The sequence below is a fragment of the Leuciscus leuciscus genome (assembly GCF_965113295.1).
Source record: "Leuciscus leuciscus genome assembly, chromosome: 14".
In the NCBI taxonomy this organism is placed as follows: domain Eukaryota; kingdom Metazoa; phylum Chordata; class Actinopteri; order Cypriniformes; family Leuciscidae; genus Leuciscus; species Leuciscus leuciscus.
Genome location: NC_138738.1, coordinates 17841084 through 17857270, shown reverse-complemented (window position 1 = coordinate 17857270; position 16187 = coordinate 17841084). Strand labels below are relative to the sequence as shown.

The 16187-nt window shown below is 38.5% G+C and overlaps 2 protein-coding genes across 3 annotated transcripts in view; one reads left to right on the top strand and one right to left on the bottom strand.

Moving 5' to 3' along the window:
* Nucleotides 1-1643: 1643 nt before the first annotated feature.
* atp1b1a (ATPase Na+/K+ transporting subunit beta 1a) lies at nt 1644-11192 on the top strand. Its single transcript, XM_082190376.1, has 6 exons — nt 1644-1858; nt 5954-6082; nt 7341-7496; nt 8351-8535; nt 8716-8799; nt 9732-11192. Exons 1-6 carry the CDS (start codon nt 1765-1767, stop codon nt 9987-9989), a joined length of 906 nt encoding a protein of 301 aa, XP_082046502.1. The 5' UTR covers nt 1644-1764; the 3' UTR covers nt 9990-11192.
* The window catches only part of nme7 (NME/NM23 family member 7), a 35842-nt gene continuing 30020 nt past the window's right edge, over nt 10366-16187 (bottom strand). For both annotated transcript variants that reach the window (XM_082190371.1, XM_082190370.1), the window contains 2 exons: nt 12449-12556; nt 10366-11285 (listed from right to left, as the gene is read on the bottom strand). In XM_082190371.1, the coding sequence (XP_082046497.1) occupies nt 11253-11285; nt 12449-12556 (141 nt within the window). In that variant the 3' untranslated portion in view covers nt 10366-11252. The remainder of the gene's footprint in view (nt 11286-12448; nt 12557-16187) is intronic.

Here is a 16187-nt window from a genome sequence, read left to right as displayed (position 1 = left end):
AATTAACAATTTGATTATTGTGTACATGTTTTTACATTGTACTTAACTTATATATTAAAATCCTGCATGTAATTACAGCTGTAATTCATTTTTTGTAATTACATCTATAATTACACTATTGACCCTCCCCTTGCCCCTTAACCCACTTTTAAACCTAACCATTCCACCAAACCTGTCCCTAACCTTACCCATATCCCACCTCAATAGCAGCAAAATAGTTTTGCAATGCAACATGAACACAATGAGTGCATTGTACCTAACATTTTTAATAAAAGTGTTACTGATTTTATGAATCTATCAATCCTTTTAGATCATTCACAACATTGACCACTATAATAGGGATTCATTGATAATGCATTCATTCTTTTCTCAATGAAAGTATACCTCGGGCTTCAAAAGAAACTGAAAGGTGTTGCAGTGAGATGAATTATATGGATTACAGGTAATTAGCCTAGTGGAAGCACCTGTGTGTACATGTTTGAAGCTCCACACCCACAACAACAATACATACACCTATTTATGCATGATGATTTATTAAGAGATGCAACAGTTTAAGCATACGGTGTTCTAACATCACATTATTATATCACTCAAGTGCCAAACATTCATATTTACATTTAACTTATTAATTAAATGTAGCCTAACTGTAATGGAGCTTTGGGGTCAACAGACCCCCGAAACTCAAAGAAAGAACCAGTAATCCCAGTGTGCAGGAACTAATACCTGCACTTGTTAGAGCTTGTCTATGGTTTATGAGAAAGAAAAGTTTTTTTGTTTTTTTTTAAATACCCTATTGAGAGACTGAAACTCTATATGGCTCAGTGCATGTGTACATGGTGTAGGTGGGTTCACCTCTGCTTCTGCTGCCTCCCACAAATGACCTTGAATGGAGCGCAGATCACATACTTGAACTTGAGTATTCCAAAACAGGTTACTGGGAAAATGATTCCTCCCCTTAACAACACACACATTTTATCTCTGTAATGAAGACCCACAAAGAGAAGAAAGTGTGCTTTGTATCATAGCGCCATCTGTACTTTCATAAATGCCACTTGAGTAAATTATGATTAAAACAAATATTATACATTTTATTCAACCACTTAAATTGTTTTCTGATCAGTTGATCTGCAGAAACAGGCTATCCACTTTCAAAAAATAGGCAGTAGGCCTACATGTTACAGTGATGGTATCAGATGTCAGTACCATGGTATTCTGACATGAAATAATGTATAATGGTATTTATAATATATGGTACTCTCCAAGAATAACATGGTACCACCATTATACATGCCCATAAAACCCTGACAGTTGTACTATGACAGGCCTTACATGTTCAAAAAGCACTTTGGTACTTTATTGTCGTTCAAACAATCAAAATATATCGATGGATTTACGTATTACATGAATTCATGGGATAAGGAAAGGAGATAATCTATAATTTTGAGTAAAGCACACAGTTTAGAGTTTGAAAGAAACAGCACTGAACTGCTCAAGCGAGAGTATGAATTCCACCCCCGTTTACGAGTTATTACGCAAAAGCAAGGCGGCTTGTGATTGGTCAAAATCTGCCCTCCCTCTTTTGAAGGTAACTTATTAAAAGAGCCGATGGGCGGAGTCTAGCCTCGACTATATATGGTGTGGGTACAACCAAAGGTACCGGGTACGACTTTGTCCTTTTTTACAACATTAAGGAAGGGGACAACATCGCTGTAAAGTCCACAAGGCCCGCTCAAACACCACCAAAAAGGGAACTAAATACCGAAAATGTCTGCAAAAAAAGAAGGTGACGGTGGATGGAAGAGCTTTATCTGGAATTCTGACAAGAAGGAATTTTTAGGACGCACAGGCGGCAGTTGGTGTAAGTGTTCTCAAGATTGTTTCATCAGCGCCTCTTCTCTTGGATTAAACTAGTTGTTCTCCTTTATTATATGTTAATATTGATATGTACCAACGTTAAAGACAGGGGAAACGGCAGCAGCGTGTTTCCAGACTTTGGAAAAACTCAGCACCTGTTTGATCTGACTGACTGCGTCGTGACTTTCGTTTTCAAGGGGGGAAAAACGCCTCGAGATGGCGCCTTGCTGCTATAACTAGATTATCATTTTTGATTGAAGTATTCGTATAAACGAAGCTAATTGATAAATAGTGTTCTAGTGCATAGAGTGTGTCGAAAGACTCGAGTTATAGTCATGTAACGTTAATAGAAGGACTGATCAGTGAATCATACGCGCGATGAGCCACAAGGTGGTGAAATGGCATCGACGGATGAATGGAAAAAATATGAAAACAGTGTTTTACACAAAATATTTTTATATTTAATAAATTGGTTACTTAAATGTTAACGTTTAGGTCCATGCTGGGGGTGTTTGAAAAGAAACAAGGTTATTTTGAAGGTCGTTGTTATACGGATGTTATTACTGTGTAGGAAATATGTCAGTCAGCTACATCTGAAATGGTCAGCAAGGACAATTTGCAATTTTCCAACCAATAAAACAGAAAATGTAATTTTGATTGTAGATTTGTAAGCATCAAAATGGTTTCAAAGTTACAACCTGGAGTGATCAGTTCATTTTACTTATATCAACTAACTGTTACTAAGGAAATCGAGTAGAAGTGATTGTGGCATGGATGGAAACAACATTTTCACAGTAAAAAAAAAACAACAACAACAAAAAACAGCAAATTTCAGTCATAGACAGATGACATGAGTGTGCTTGTGCTGGTGACTATTTTCTTTCGTCAAGGTGACTCCAAGTAATTTGACTGGTTTAGATTATGGCCTACAGTTAGTGGTATTGTAATAATAATTGCTTATTAGTACTGATTCATCTTCCTGCCTTTGTTGTAAATATATATCAGCGGAGTTTGCCATTTTAATATAGGCATTTAAAGCTGGAGACTGTAGCTGATAGTATTTTTTATTTTTTTTATCAGTTGTTAACATTTATGTTTATCTCTGCCCTCCTGATGTATGTACATTTGCAAATGGCTGTTATTAAAAAGTTACATTATCCACTAACCACGCGTTATAATACAATTATTTTAATATTTAATAAGACTCAATAACTTGTTTAAAACACGTAGTTAACCAATGAAACGGGTGGAAAGATCATGAAACACAGGTTTGAGTCTTACACATGTGGGAGTCCGTCACATGTAGCTTAGCCAGCTAGGCTCTCTCTATGTGCTTGAAGTTTCATTTTAAAATGAATAGAAATGTCTGCGACACGTTTCGTAAAGTTTTCGTAAAATCTTAGACTTTAAATTAACGTGTTTATAGTTTGGTTAGACGAATTTGGCAAACGCGAACAAACAAACCGTCCGGGTTGAGAGAGTAAGGAGATGCTAGCGGTAGAGGAAGTATTTTCACTGACGCATATTATTTCATTAGAGCTTGAAATTTATTTATTTAAAGAGGAGTTTTGGACTTTATTATATCGATTTAACACCTTTCATTCTCTATTGCCGTCGGCAATAATTGTTTATGGAAAGTTTTCCACTCAGGCTGCTGCCCGCAAAATACTGTAACTGGAGACTACATGAAAATAAAACGTATTGTTACATGATTATTGGTTTTAGTGAAGCCTTAGGGAAACCAATGAGAAGTGTGAGAGACTGAATGACATAGTTAACAGCCAATAGAGGCGTTGCGTTCACTGTTTGCATTACTCTTACTCTTCGTGAAAGTGGGTTTAATAAGGCTTTAAACATACATAGTAGTTTAAAAACAGACATCCTATTATTTATACCCTCAGGGACAAGCTTCTTCCTCTGCCCACACTGAGAGTATGACACGTAAAACTATTGTTTGTGGGACTGTATTCAAACTTGAATGTGTTTCCTGTAGATTTTAGAGGCGGCAAAGGTTTTAATGCCAGGGCTGAAGGAAAGGAAGTATAACCCCATCATCCACACACACAGACAAACCGACCCTTGTGTTTGGTGGCGACTGGTTTGAAGTGGTTGTTGGGGGCCGCTTTCAATGAAGCCCACATACTACCACAGTAACTGACAGACAGGAATGCTATTCTGCAGGTCGCATTCTGCTGTTGCGTCCCACAGACACTGGGATTTCTGTTGTCGCAGTTACTTTAGACAGGAAAGTTTGGGTTGTTTCATGATTACTGGCAACTTTGCATGAAATGGCTGGGCTCAGAAGGCAGCTGGCTACCTCAGTTTGGAAAATTAGAATGGCCCCAAGACCCACATTTCTCATTTCTGGCATGTATATCTGGTTGGTATTTTGCATATTATTGGAAATATATATTTTTTATGATCAGTAAAACTGAATTAAAGACACAATCAGTGCATATCAGATACATGTTCTAAAAAATAATTCTCAAATATGATTTCTTAAATAATATTTTAATTTAGCGTTTCACAAGTCACTTATCTCAGAAGACAGCTGACTGGGGTTTGTTTATCTTTATTCTCAGTAGTTTACATACTGTATAGAAGCCTGATTCTGTTACAGAATAAAAAATAGGTAATTGTGACATTTTTTCTTGCAATTTTGAGCTTATATGTCACAATTCTGACTTTTTCTCACAATTGTGAGATATAAACTCGCAATTGCGAGTAGGAAAATTATAAAGATTCAAATCATTCAATAAAGTCAGAATTGGAGATATTAACTCGTAGTGGAATCTTTTGGTACCTTATGATTCGATTCAAATCGATTCTTGAGGTCACGAATCACGATTCAATTAAAAACCGATTCTCGATTTTGAATTGAATTTTGATTGGATATATGCATAGATTTGATTCTATTTTCACTAAATTGTATTCACTAAATTAAATGTGAACCTGTTTTTCTTCCCATTTTACTCAACCCAATATTATAAAACAAATTCCATTTAAGCTGACTCCAGTCATTACACACATGACTGACAGTCTCTGTAATCAAGCAAGGCAGGACATTTTATTTTTGTTATTAAAAATAGGAACAAAGAAGCAAATTACCAAAAATAGAACAAATAGGCCTACAATAAAAAAATAAAATAAATAAATAAACAAACAGAAACAGACGGCAACAGTTTATGAGGCTGCTGTCGCTTTAAGAATGAATCCACGGATCTAATATAGCCTACTGTTACACATCCAATTTTCTCCTAGCTGTTTACGTTCGCGTAGGACAGACTGTATTTACGTGAATACTCCACAAGATGTGCATTTTGATATTGTGTGTGTATTTGACCATGCAAGCTGTGAAAGAAAACTGAATTTGGAAAAAATCAAAGCCCTGCTTTGAGCCCTTTTTCAGGGGTTATTGTGATTAATAACACTCTAACGGCTCAATAATTTTAAGTTGTACTGCAAAGTTAAAGAAATGTCACACTTTAAAGAATCGATTTTTGAAATTTGTGAATCAATACAAATCGGTAGAAGATAGAATCACGATTCAAATGTGAATCGATTTTTTCCCCACCCCTATTAACTCGCAATTCTGTGTGAAAATTGTGCGATATAAACTCATATAAACTTTATTTCTTGCAATTGTGAGATCATATCTTGCGATTCTGACTTTTTTCTCCGAATTGTGAACTCACAATTGTGGGTTATAAAGTCAGCAATTCTGAGGAAAAAAAGTCCGAATTGTTCAATAAAAATGGGCAAGTAACCAAGCTTCCATATTGCTTTTGGCATTTTGATTTAAAAATACATCGTCAAAAAAAAAAAAAAAAAATGCAATGTGTGCATGGATGAGTCATTCACAGAAAAAACTATAACATGTAAAGAAAATAATAGATGAGGTGAATTTTTATGTCATGCCAACTTTATTTCTCATTTTATTCCTCATACATAGGGTACAGTTAAATGCTTTTCAAAACAATGTGGACTGAATGTGGATACATTTTAAACATTTGAGTTTTGTGTTTGTGGAAACTAAATGCAATTGTATATGTGCTCTAAAACATCCCATTGATTTCATGCTATACATTTTTCTTTGCAGTCAAAATCTTCAGCTTCTACGTTATCTTCTATGGCTGCTTGGCTGGAATTTTCATTGGCACCATCCAGGCCATGCTTCTGACTCTCAGCAACTACAAGCCCACATACCAGGACAGGGTTGCACCCCCAGGTAACAAACCAGATTGGTTGATGTTGAAGATATGACATGCCCAAAAGTGTTCAGAGGTTGGGTACTATTTGTACGTAAAAGCAAGTTAATCGTGCTTCTGTAAACCCTGACATTTGGGCGGCTCTAAAGGTCTGCCTGACCTCGGAGAGAATGAGTGGAGGTGGTAGGAGTGTGAGGGAGTAGAAGGAGAGACACACTCAGAAAGCCATTTTGACCTTCACACTCCCGGCCAGAATGACGAGGCTTCCCGTTTGAGTTCTAACAGCATTGTTGTTCCTCATCCACATCGCATGTCTTTGAACTGGTATGTCTTGTAGTATTTAAGTCGAGGTTGATGTTATCAGCATTTGTGAGCTTAAACATACCTTTGAATTAGTTTACAACAGGCACAAAAAAGATTGTCTTGATATTGAACTTAGGCTAAAAATGGGGAAAAGAAACAGAGGAGAGCATTGTGCAGTTTCCATAATCCCTGTTAGGTTGCCCGTTGCTCCACTGCCAGCCATTCACCACACCAGCCATGTCAGTGAATGTTTGCACAGTGCACACTCCCGCCTTGGCATTACATTTAGATGTATTCGTGAAGGCTTTGAGCATAAATGCCTCTGCCAAGAAGAGCCTTTTCCCCTTTAAGAGAGGCGGCCCTTGAACGCCAAAGTCTAAAAAGAAACAACGTGAGTAGGAATGAAGTGGAGATCACCATGGTGTACAGCTATTCGCTGCAAAGAAGGCCGGACATAGAAGTGACATGCTGCCTGCGTTCAAGTCCCGCCTCCCTCTTAGGGGCTAAAAGTTTCCATTGTGTGACAGTAGCACGTGAAGTTGTGGAGAGGAGGAGGAGGGGGAAGGTTGGGAGACTTTCGCAAGCTCTAACCGGAGTCTTAAAAGTGAATTAAACAACGTCTATGTAACTCTCTCATGTGCAAATAAGCCAGAAGCTCATCTTTTACACCAGATGCAGCACACGCATGGAAGGTCATTCATTACCAGGCTGTTGAAACAAAAATTGGCATTACAGAAAATATAAGGTTTCCGTTTGCTTGTTCTCCTCTGCTTGCTCCGCTCACGCCACGCCCCGTTGTGGCCTTACGTTCGTGGTGGAAAATTACTGCCAAGCTGGGAATCTGAATAGCAAACTTCCATGATAATGAATGGACCTGGCATTCACTGCTCTCATAGCTGGAGGGAAAATCACTCTTCTAAATGTTCACAACACCAGTTGCTTGGGCCACATTTAACCTCTCCATTTTATTTACAGGCTTATCACACTCCCCACGCCCGGAAAAAGCAGAGCTCAGCTTTTCTATGAAGGACGAAGGTAGTTACTCTGCATATGTGAAAAATATCGAAGACTTACTGGTCAAATACGATGAGGATAAGCAGACGGATGTCAGCAAATTTGAAGAGTGCGGAAGTACGATAAGTATTAAGATCATCTTTAAGTTATATACATCTCAATAAACCCAAGCTTTTAGTTCTTAAAGGGTTAGTTCATCCAAAAATGAAATTTATGTCATTCATTACTCATCCTCATATCATCCCTTTGTTCATCTAAGATATTTTGTATGAAATCTGAGAGCTTTCTGAACTATTTGAACTATTGTATCACAGAAATAATGATACTAAGAGGAAACGACTGCTGTTTCATGACAACTCTCTCTGGGTCAGCGGCAGCACCAACACAGATTTGAATGTTGCGTCAGTTACGATATGATTTTGTCAAAGGTTTAATAAACAGACGAAATGGAAGAAGATCGCGTGGGTGTTTGAATCGAGATCACAGTCTTTTAAAGATGAATCGTGCAGCTCTACTGTCTTATCTCTCTCTCAGCATATGAGTGGTGCTGCGCGTCATATGCGAGCCTCGCGAGGGCTTTTCAATGCATTCAGTCTCACGACGCTTTCACGCTTTCATCCTCGGTTGAAACGAAAGTGTCTAACTTCTGTCAACCTCATCTATAAGCAAGGGCAAAAATAAAGCAATTTAATTTGAATGAATATCGATTCTGTAATAAAAATATATATTTTTCAATCGTAAAAAAAAAATATATGTATAAAAAGGGTTCAGTCAAGGAAGTGACCTCCTACATCACTGTCCAGCTCTGTCAAATGATAATCATTCACAAGTCAACAGTTCACTGCTTAGGTAGACAATTGGGGCTTTCTTTGACCCATGTTGCTGTCCTGCATGCCTGTGCACTGTTGTAGTAATGCCAAGCAATACAGTTGTATAAGTCACTAATAAGCCTTAATGCGTTTCATGTTCAGACTCACCCCAAACCTATAAGGATCGTGGAGAACTGGAGAGCTCTGACGGCATAAGGAAGGCCTGCCGCTTCAATAGAGAACTGCTGAAGGAATGCTCAGGCAAAAATGACAAATCATATGGCTTCAGTGACGGCAAGCCTTGCCTCATCGTTAAACTCAATAGAATTGTGTTCTTCAAACCACGGGTGAGTTTTCCAAGATAAGCAGGATGTAGAGAAAAAAAAGCATTTAATTTTTTTCGTTCAAGATTATCTTGTCTATATTATTGCCATATATATAGGTCAATTGCTTTTTTAGCCTGCGGCAACATTTACCTTAATATTGGGATTGCCATATACAAAACTTGCCAATCTCTCTCTCCTCAGATTCCAGCTTCGAATGACAGTATCCCTGAGGCAGCCCGCCCTAACTTTCAGAACAATCTGATCCCAATCCACTGCTCAAGCAAGGTAACGAAATACTTAAAACACATCTTGGTAAAATAGCATTCTTGTGTAGAGATGCACAATATATTGGTAACATATTGGTTAATGTCTGATTTTAGAGATTTTCTTTTTATTATTGTGCATGCATTTATAATATCGTCTATAGCAAAATTATTACAATTATGTGCCAGAATAGCATTATCAGCATTATCATCCCTACTCTTTTGCCAGTCAAGTGTTAAAGGTATAGTTCACCCAAAAATGAAAATTCTGTCATCATTTACTCACCTTCAAGTTGTTCCAAACCTGTATGAATTTCTGTCTTCAGCTGAACAAAAAAGAAGACATTTTGAAGAATGTCGGTAACCAAACAGTTGACGGGCCCCATTGACTTCCATAGTATTTTCCCCCCATACTATGGAAGTCACTGGGCCCCAACAAATGTTTGGTTACCCATATTCTTCAAAATATTTATTATATTTTGTGTTCAGTAGAAGAAAGAAATTCAGGTTTGGAGGGTGAATAAATGATGACAGAATTTTCATTTTTGGGGAAACTATCCCTTTAATCCCCATGACACCAAGGCAACTATAATGAGAACTATAAAGTTTAGATAATCACTCTTATTCTGTGAGAAAAGGGAAGTCCACACTACAACTATACCGATGACTTAGAAGAACAACATCGTTGGAATCACTTTTAAAATGATTTTTTCAAGCTGATGAATGATAAAAACATTGATAGCCAATCAGAATCCAGTCTAAAAGGCCCGCACATTTAAAGCAGCAGACGACATAAAGGTGCACGCTTATAATAATCCGTTGGTGTGGAGGCTACTATAGTTATGGTCCTTGGTGTGAACAGGCCTTTATCAAAGAAATATACTCAGTGAGGTTAAACTCAATGTCTCATAGTGCTCCAGTGAATGATCTAACACGAGTAATGCTTGTCAACAGAGAGAAGAGGAAGCAGATAAGCTCGGACCGGTCGATTACTTCGGGATGGGTACTGGTTTCCCCCTCCAGTATTATCCTTACTACGGCAAGCTGCTACAGCCCCATTACCTCCAGCCTCTGGTGGCCATCAAGTTCCAAAACATCACGAAGGATATGGACATGCGCATAGAGTGTAAAGTATACGGACAGAACATCGATTACAGCGAGAAGGACCGTTCTCAGGGACGTTTTGACATCAAAATCAACATCAAGTCATGACCTTAGCTATGAAAATAGCACTTTTATTCTGCCCATTTCAAAACACAGTAATTTAGATGAATAAACAAAGACGAGTACAAATTCAATTGGAAAAAGCAACAACAACAACTAGTCTTGAACAAACTTTCACAACATACGGGACCTACACTTAATCTGTACGCTTTACACTAGCTTTCTCTGCATGTCTAGGGTTAGAATGTAAATTACAGGAAGAGTAGCAATAGTAAAGTATTTATTCTACTGTAAATGAGAATATTCCGTGAGCCATGGGACGTTCATTTATTACTGTAAATTATAATTCCACTACTGATGTAGCGAGCAGTGTTTCTGTCCCCTGAGTATTTCTGCCTAGTGTGGTCTCTTTATATTTTATGGAGTGTGCAGTGCAGTAGTCTCATACAATGGTCCTTTCCAAGCCATGTTGTAATTTCTGTTGTCTTATGTGAGAAAGACTTAGCGGTCCAAGGTGTGTGTGTGTGTGTGTGTGTGTGTGTGTGTATGAGAGAGAGGTTGAGTGTGAATGTACGTATTCGTCTACTTAAAAACTGAAAATACTGGCATGGTACGCTCTGAACTCCCCAGGTCTGTGTGTGTGTGTGTAAGTGACTGCACTCCGTTCAAACCTTTTTTTTTCCTTTTTCCTTTTTCTTTGCATCTTTTGTTTTTCATTGATTGTGGGGAATGTTTTTACATCACCTTTTGACTTTTTATTTGATCTTCTTGCAATTTGGGAAATTGGGGCTAATGAAAATTCTGTGTAAGGCTTTTATTTTTCTTTACTATTAAGTGTAGAACTGTGTGTCTAGTGTGAAGGACTGAAGTGGCCAGTGGTCACCATGGCAACTCAGTGCTTTTAATTTTTTTTTTTTTTGTTCTGGAGACATCACATGCTGTGGTGTTACTTTCTAATGAATGTTTTTGCCATTTTCATGGTGGAAGAATTTTATATTTATGCAGTTGTACAATTTTTTTTCAGAAGGAGAGAGTGTAATGTATGAATCCAAATACCAAAGTCACTGGTCAAAGGTTAGAAACCTATCAGATGCAAAGCAGTACCCCATGTAATAGGATATTTTGTTTGTGTTTAAAGTTCTTAAAAGTCATTGTTGGACATCAGAACACTTGTCAAGAGTTGCATTTGCTCTTGTAATGTTATTTAAATCTGGGTAAGACCTAAGAAGAAATAAATGGACAGACAACTGAGGTGTTGTTAAAGTGGTCTTTATTTAAATAACAGCTGGACGGACATCTCTCACAGTTGCTTCACCCATCTAAAATCTTAAAGAAATACTGGACCTGCAAAACAGAAATTCCCACAATTCAGTCCAATCTTCCTTCAAAACACAATAGTTATCCCACATATCACATTATGTACCCTACACTCTTAAAAATAAAGGTTAAAAAAGGAGGTTTTTCACAGAAATGCAATATAACCACTTGTGGTTCCCCAAAGAACCTTTCAGTGAATTGTTCTTAAAAGAGAATTGTTCTTAAAAGAACCTTTTTCCACTCTAAAGAAGCTTTTGTAGAATAGAAAGGTTCCATAGATGTTAAAGGCTCTTCGTGGAACCCTGATAAAAACTCACCTGCCTGTAGCCTTCTAGTAATGCCCTGAAGACATTGATTATCTGGTTCAGGTGTGTTTGATTAGGGTTGGAGCTAAACTCTGCAGGACAGTGGACCGACGTTGCCCATCCCTGATCTAATCTATGAATTTTATAAGGTTATTTTGTCATCCAACATTGGAGTCTGAAAGCCCCACTGTTACGTAATAAAAAGCTGCGACAGTTGAATGCATAAAGTGTCCAACATTCAACAGGCATAGAATAGTGGATAAGTACATGAATTTGCACACACCTAAATAGAACATCTAAAAAATGACAAAGCCCATCATAATAGATAAACCTGATTTAATCTGTGATGCACTTTTAGCACTTCATCAGGCCTCGGCATCAGCTCGCCAGCTTGTTTTACTTTCAAACAATTGACTTTCCCTTGAATTGTGCCTGTTACGGCAGCCGGCGTCTGTGCTGGGCCTCTGTGAGGCCTGAGCTCTTGGAATGTCATGGGTGAGTCGGTCAGCAGGCAAATGATTAACAAGGGGCCATTTGTGCTGGGAGGCTGGACAGATCAGGAGTTGTGCACAACAATGACGTCCACCGGGCCAAACCCACTCCCTGGCATAACAAAGCCTTTTTTTCCCCTTCTACCAAACCGACTCTATCCGCCTGCATCCCTTCCTGTGAGACACGCTGGGCTGTAGGTCTGCCTCTGCCCACTGCGGACAGTCATGAGACCTGGATGCCATTTTGTTCTGGGCTTCATTAGCATTTGTGGGATCCAGAAATATTTTTGAAGGCAAACAAACATCCTCAAAGCGAGTAAAACGAGGCCCGAGACAAAACGTGACTGTGTCTCTTGCATAACATTGAGTTTGAATGGGATTTGCATGAGCTCACCTCTAGAATCCCATCCTCTGGTAGGTCTGTGCAGTGAATGCCATTCTGCACTTTGTTTTTGCCGTAGAGCGCTCGTAAAGCGGCGGGCCGAAGGTGGCGTGCAATTTCCTGTATGGAAACAAAACATAATGTGACAACAGCTCTGTGATGGGTTAGTTTGTTAGAGCAATGGAGCACATGCTTTGAAACAGTGTTTCCTTTGGATAAAAGAACAGGTGATGATGCATGTGTTGTGATGGTTACTCATGCCCAACGCTGCTGCGAGATCACATAACATCACATTCTATCCAGGGCATCAGGTTACTCGCATGTGCTTGTTCATGTCACTCAAACAGATTACTGCAACATCAGTAAACTTCCTAAATAGTTCTATGTCAGAGTCACTTCAGAGGCACACAAAACTTAACTTTCAACTTAAACTTGATTGGAAATTTTTAGGCTAGCATTAAAATGATCAATATATTGGTACCATTCTGGATATATAATTGTTTACCCATATCCATATATATTAATTATATCCTATAATTGTTCGGACTATTTTTACATTTAGATTATCTTTATCCTTTACATTTAGATTATCTTTGCCGTCATCTAACACTCAAGGTCGGTATGAAATCAAAACAATTCTTGTTTTTATGGAATATTGCAGTATTTATTATAATAATGTGTCCGTGCCCATCTTTATTTTTTAAATTCATGTATGCGACATCTATTCTCTTCTATGATGACGTGTTTACTGGCATGAGGGAGGGATCAACCTGTCACTCATATGACATCACAGCAATGATCCACAATGATCCAATTCCCGATGGACAAAATATCAAGTCCCGCCTTAAATTTTTTTCTTGTTTGAGAAGCCTTTTAACTCGGATATACGCATAGACAGTATAAGAAATGGACAGAGTCATCTCATTGGAACTCAATTGAGGCAAGTGAAGCCCATTTTCAGCGATTTTTTAGGACTTCCGTTCCTGACGCGCAGACTCAAACCGAGCTTGACGACGTAGATGTGACGTGAGCAACCCGTCTGTCTTCTAGTGGCTGTGGCATGAGAAATCTGAATCATTCCCTTCCGAATCTTGCAGAGACGGAGAGCGTGAGTAGGAGCTGTCCATGAGCTACGAGCAGGAGAAACTTTTGCTAGGTATTCTGATTAATTATTTTGTCATTTTGCCTCCACGTCTCCCCGATTGCCCGCGAGCTTCTCCTCCCGTCAATACGGTAATCTCTCTACTGTGCGACAGAGAGTCGCGTGGTTATGACGCAATCGTTAGCCTACTTTTACAAAAACTGTTTTTACTGGGCCATAACGTAAGCTACAAGGTAATGGAGCATTTTATACATTGTCGTGTTTCTTTAGAAATAAATAATGGACAAATGGAGTCTTCAAACGCCTCAGATGTTAAGTTATTCGCTGTCAAAGTGACGCCAAAATGAATGGGAGTCAATGGGATGCTAACAGCAGGTGAAGTTCTGCTACAAGATGGTGGCACGCGGCCGGCTTCAACTTCCGGTCGACTTCCTTCCCGCTTGGATATACGTCACAATAGGAAAGAAAAGACTATCGCAGCAACCGTTTAATGCCGACTCTAAAATGTCATCTTTAGCAAATCTCAAAATGAATATCAATTTTTGTACTGTACATTATAACGCTGCGATGACTAACTTCACTTGTAACACTTGAAACAAGAATGATTAATTAAATTTTTTTGTGTTTTATTTTTTATTTATATAGACAAAGTACTATATTTTTTGGTTATTTAACAGTTATCACTGTCAGAAATTCTTTTGCTAAATTGTAACCTTATTAACCACTAAAATGTGCATATTAGTTCATTAGAATAGTATTATGTTGTGCTATGTACACGTAATATGTTCTACTATAAACCTTTAAGGTGTAAATAAGTTATACGTTTTGCACACAAAAAAAAAAATCAAAGAGTGAGCTATAGTATAAAAATAATTATGTGTTTATCTGTATTGGACAGAATTTAAATACCAGTGCAATCCAGAATTGTGACATTATTTGTGTGAAACCAACCAGCTTTAATTTTCTCTGGTCAAGCTCATCTCAACCTGACATTAACACCAGTCTGACAGAGAACAGGCTGCTCAGCATTCTAGGCATGCTGTCATTTAGCAAAAAACTACAAAAAACAGCCAAATGGTAACAAGAGATACGAAAGTCCCACATAAAGACCAACAAAATGGGACTGATTGAGTATAACAGTGTGAGCGATTTAAAAAAAAATATGATCACCTTTACAAAGATGCACAAATGTTAAACAAATACTCCTCCCCTGCCATTACAGCGTGACAGAAGTTCAAGGGGTCTTGGCTGAGTTTACTTTGAGTTTATATTTCAATGCCCTTTCAGCAGAATGTTGGACTAATACCAGGTCTTGACTTCAATTCGCGCTCACATGTGCTTCTCATTCAGAGCTCAGCTGGCCAACTGGCTAAGGCTAAAATGGAACGTGATGAAATGAAATATTCCTGAGGACACAAGCCCCGGCGGCTCTACTGTCCTCTGCTAATCTCTACCAGTAGGAAATCTAACTCCCAATCTCAGCCCATGGGGGATGGGTTATCTAAATGTAAATAAATTGGGTTTCCTCAGCCACACCCATCTTGTCACCTCCATTTTGATCTCTGGATTTCCATTTCAGTGGCCTGGAACCTGTTGAAGACCACACAGTTTAAACAAAGAGCGAGTATTAAGCGACCACACATTGTTATGAGAGAAAGTCTCAGGCAAAATGAGTGTTTTGGTTCAAATAAAGACAGCGCTGTAACATGTGATTTCCTTTCTTAAGCTTTGGCATATTTAGAGACTCTTGCTGGTTAGTTATTATCCTTATCTTGTTGACATTGAAAAAGCACATGAAGGCAATCCTTTCTTTAGCTTTATCTAGATATGATGTCTGCTTTGTGATTCATTTGAAACAAGTTTGGGGTCGGTATGAAAACGTCTGAAGTGAGAAATTTTAATAAAACAGACCTGCCAACCTTGAAATTATTTTTTGAGTACCATCAATGGGACGGGACGGGACACGTGGTATGGGACACGGAGTTTGGGACGGGACGTTACAAAAAAAAAAAAACAGTAAAAAAAAAACAACAGTCAAAAAGCAGTACAGTAAACAGTAAAAAAAAAAAAACAGTACCAAGACCTGCAGCCGCTGAGCTTAATGTCACTGTAATGAGTCCTGCCAAGCCCAAACACTGATGGTTCTACACAAACTACAGGCTAGGATAAGGAAAAAACATGCTAAGGGAGTTCATTTCGCCTCTCACTGCCTCTTTGTCTCATGGAACTCCTTTGGGAAAATTGCTTTAATCAGCACGTTTGTAATGTATGACTGAGATATCCATGTTGGTGATATCCATTTCTAACGGCCGCTGTTTGACGTCAGCATTCATAGTGTGCGTGTGTTCTCATTCTAAAAAGAGTCGCTGCCAGACACTGCATATGCAAACTAAACCTCCCACACCCACTACACAGAACATAAAGAGAATGTCAATAGAGAGGACACACTGACGTAACACTACTGTCCATGTAGACCGAGGCGAAAAAATCGTTACCTCACAAACCCCCCTCTCGCTGTTCGCTGATAAAATGGGGCCCGTATTCAGAGAGACGTCTCAGTCTTAGAGTCAAGTGACATGACTTAACGTCTGAGTATATGGATATCTGACTCTCAGTGCCATTTAAAAGTATTTGGCAATCATCACAAAT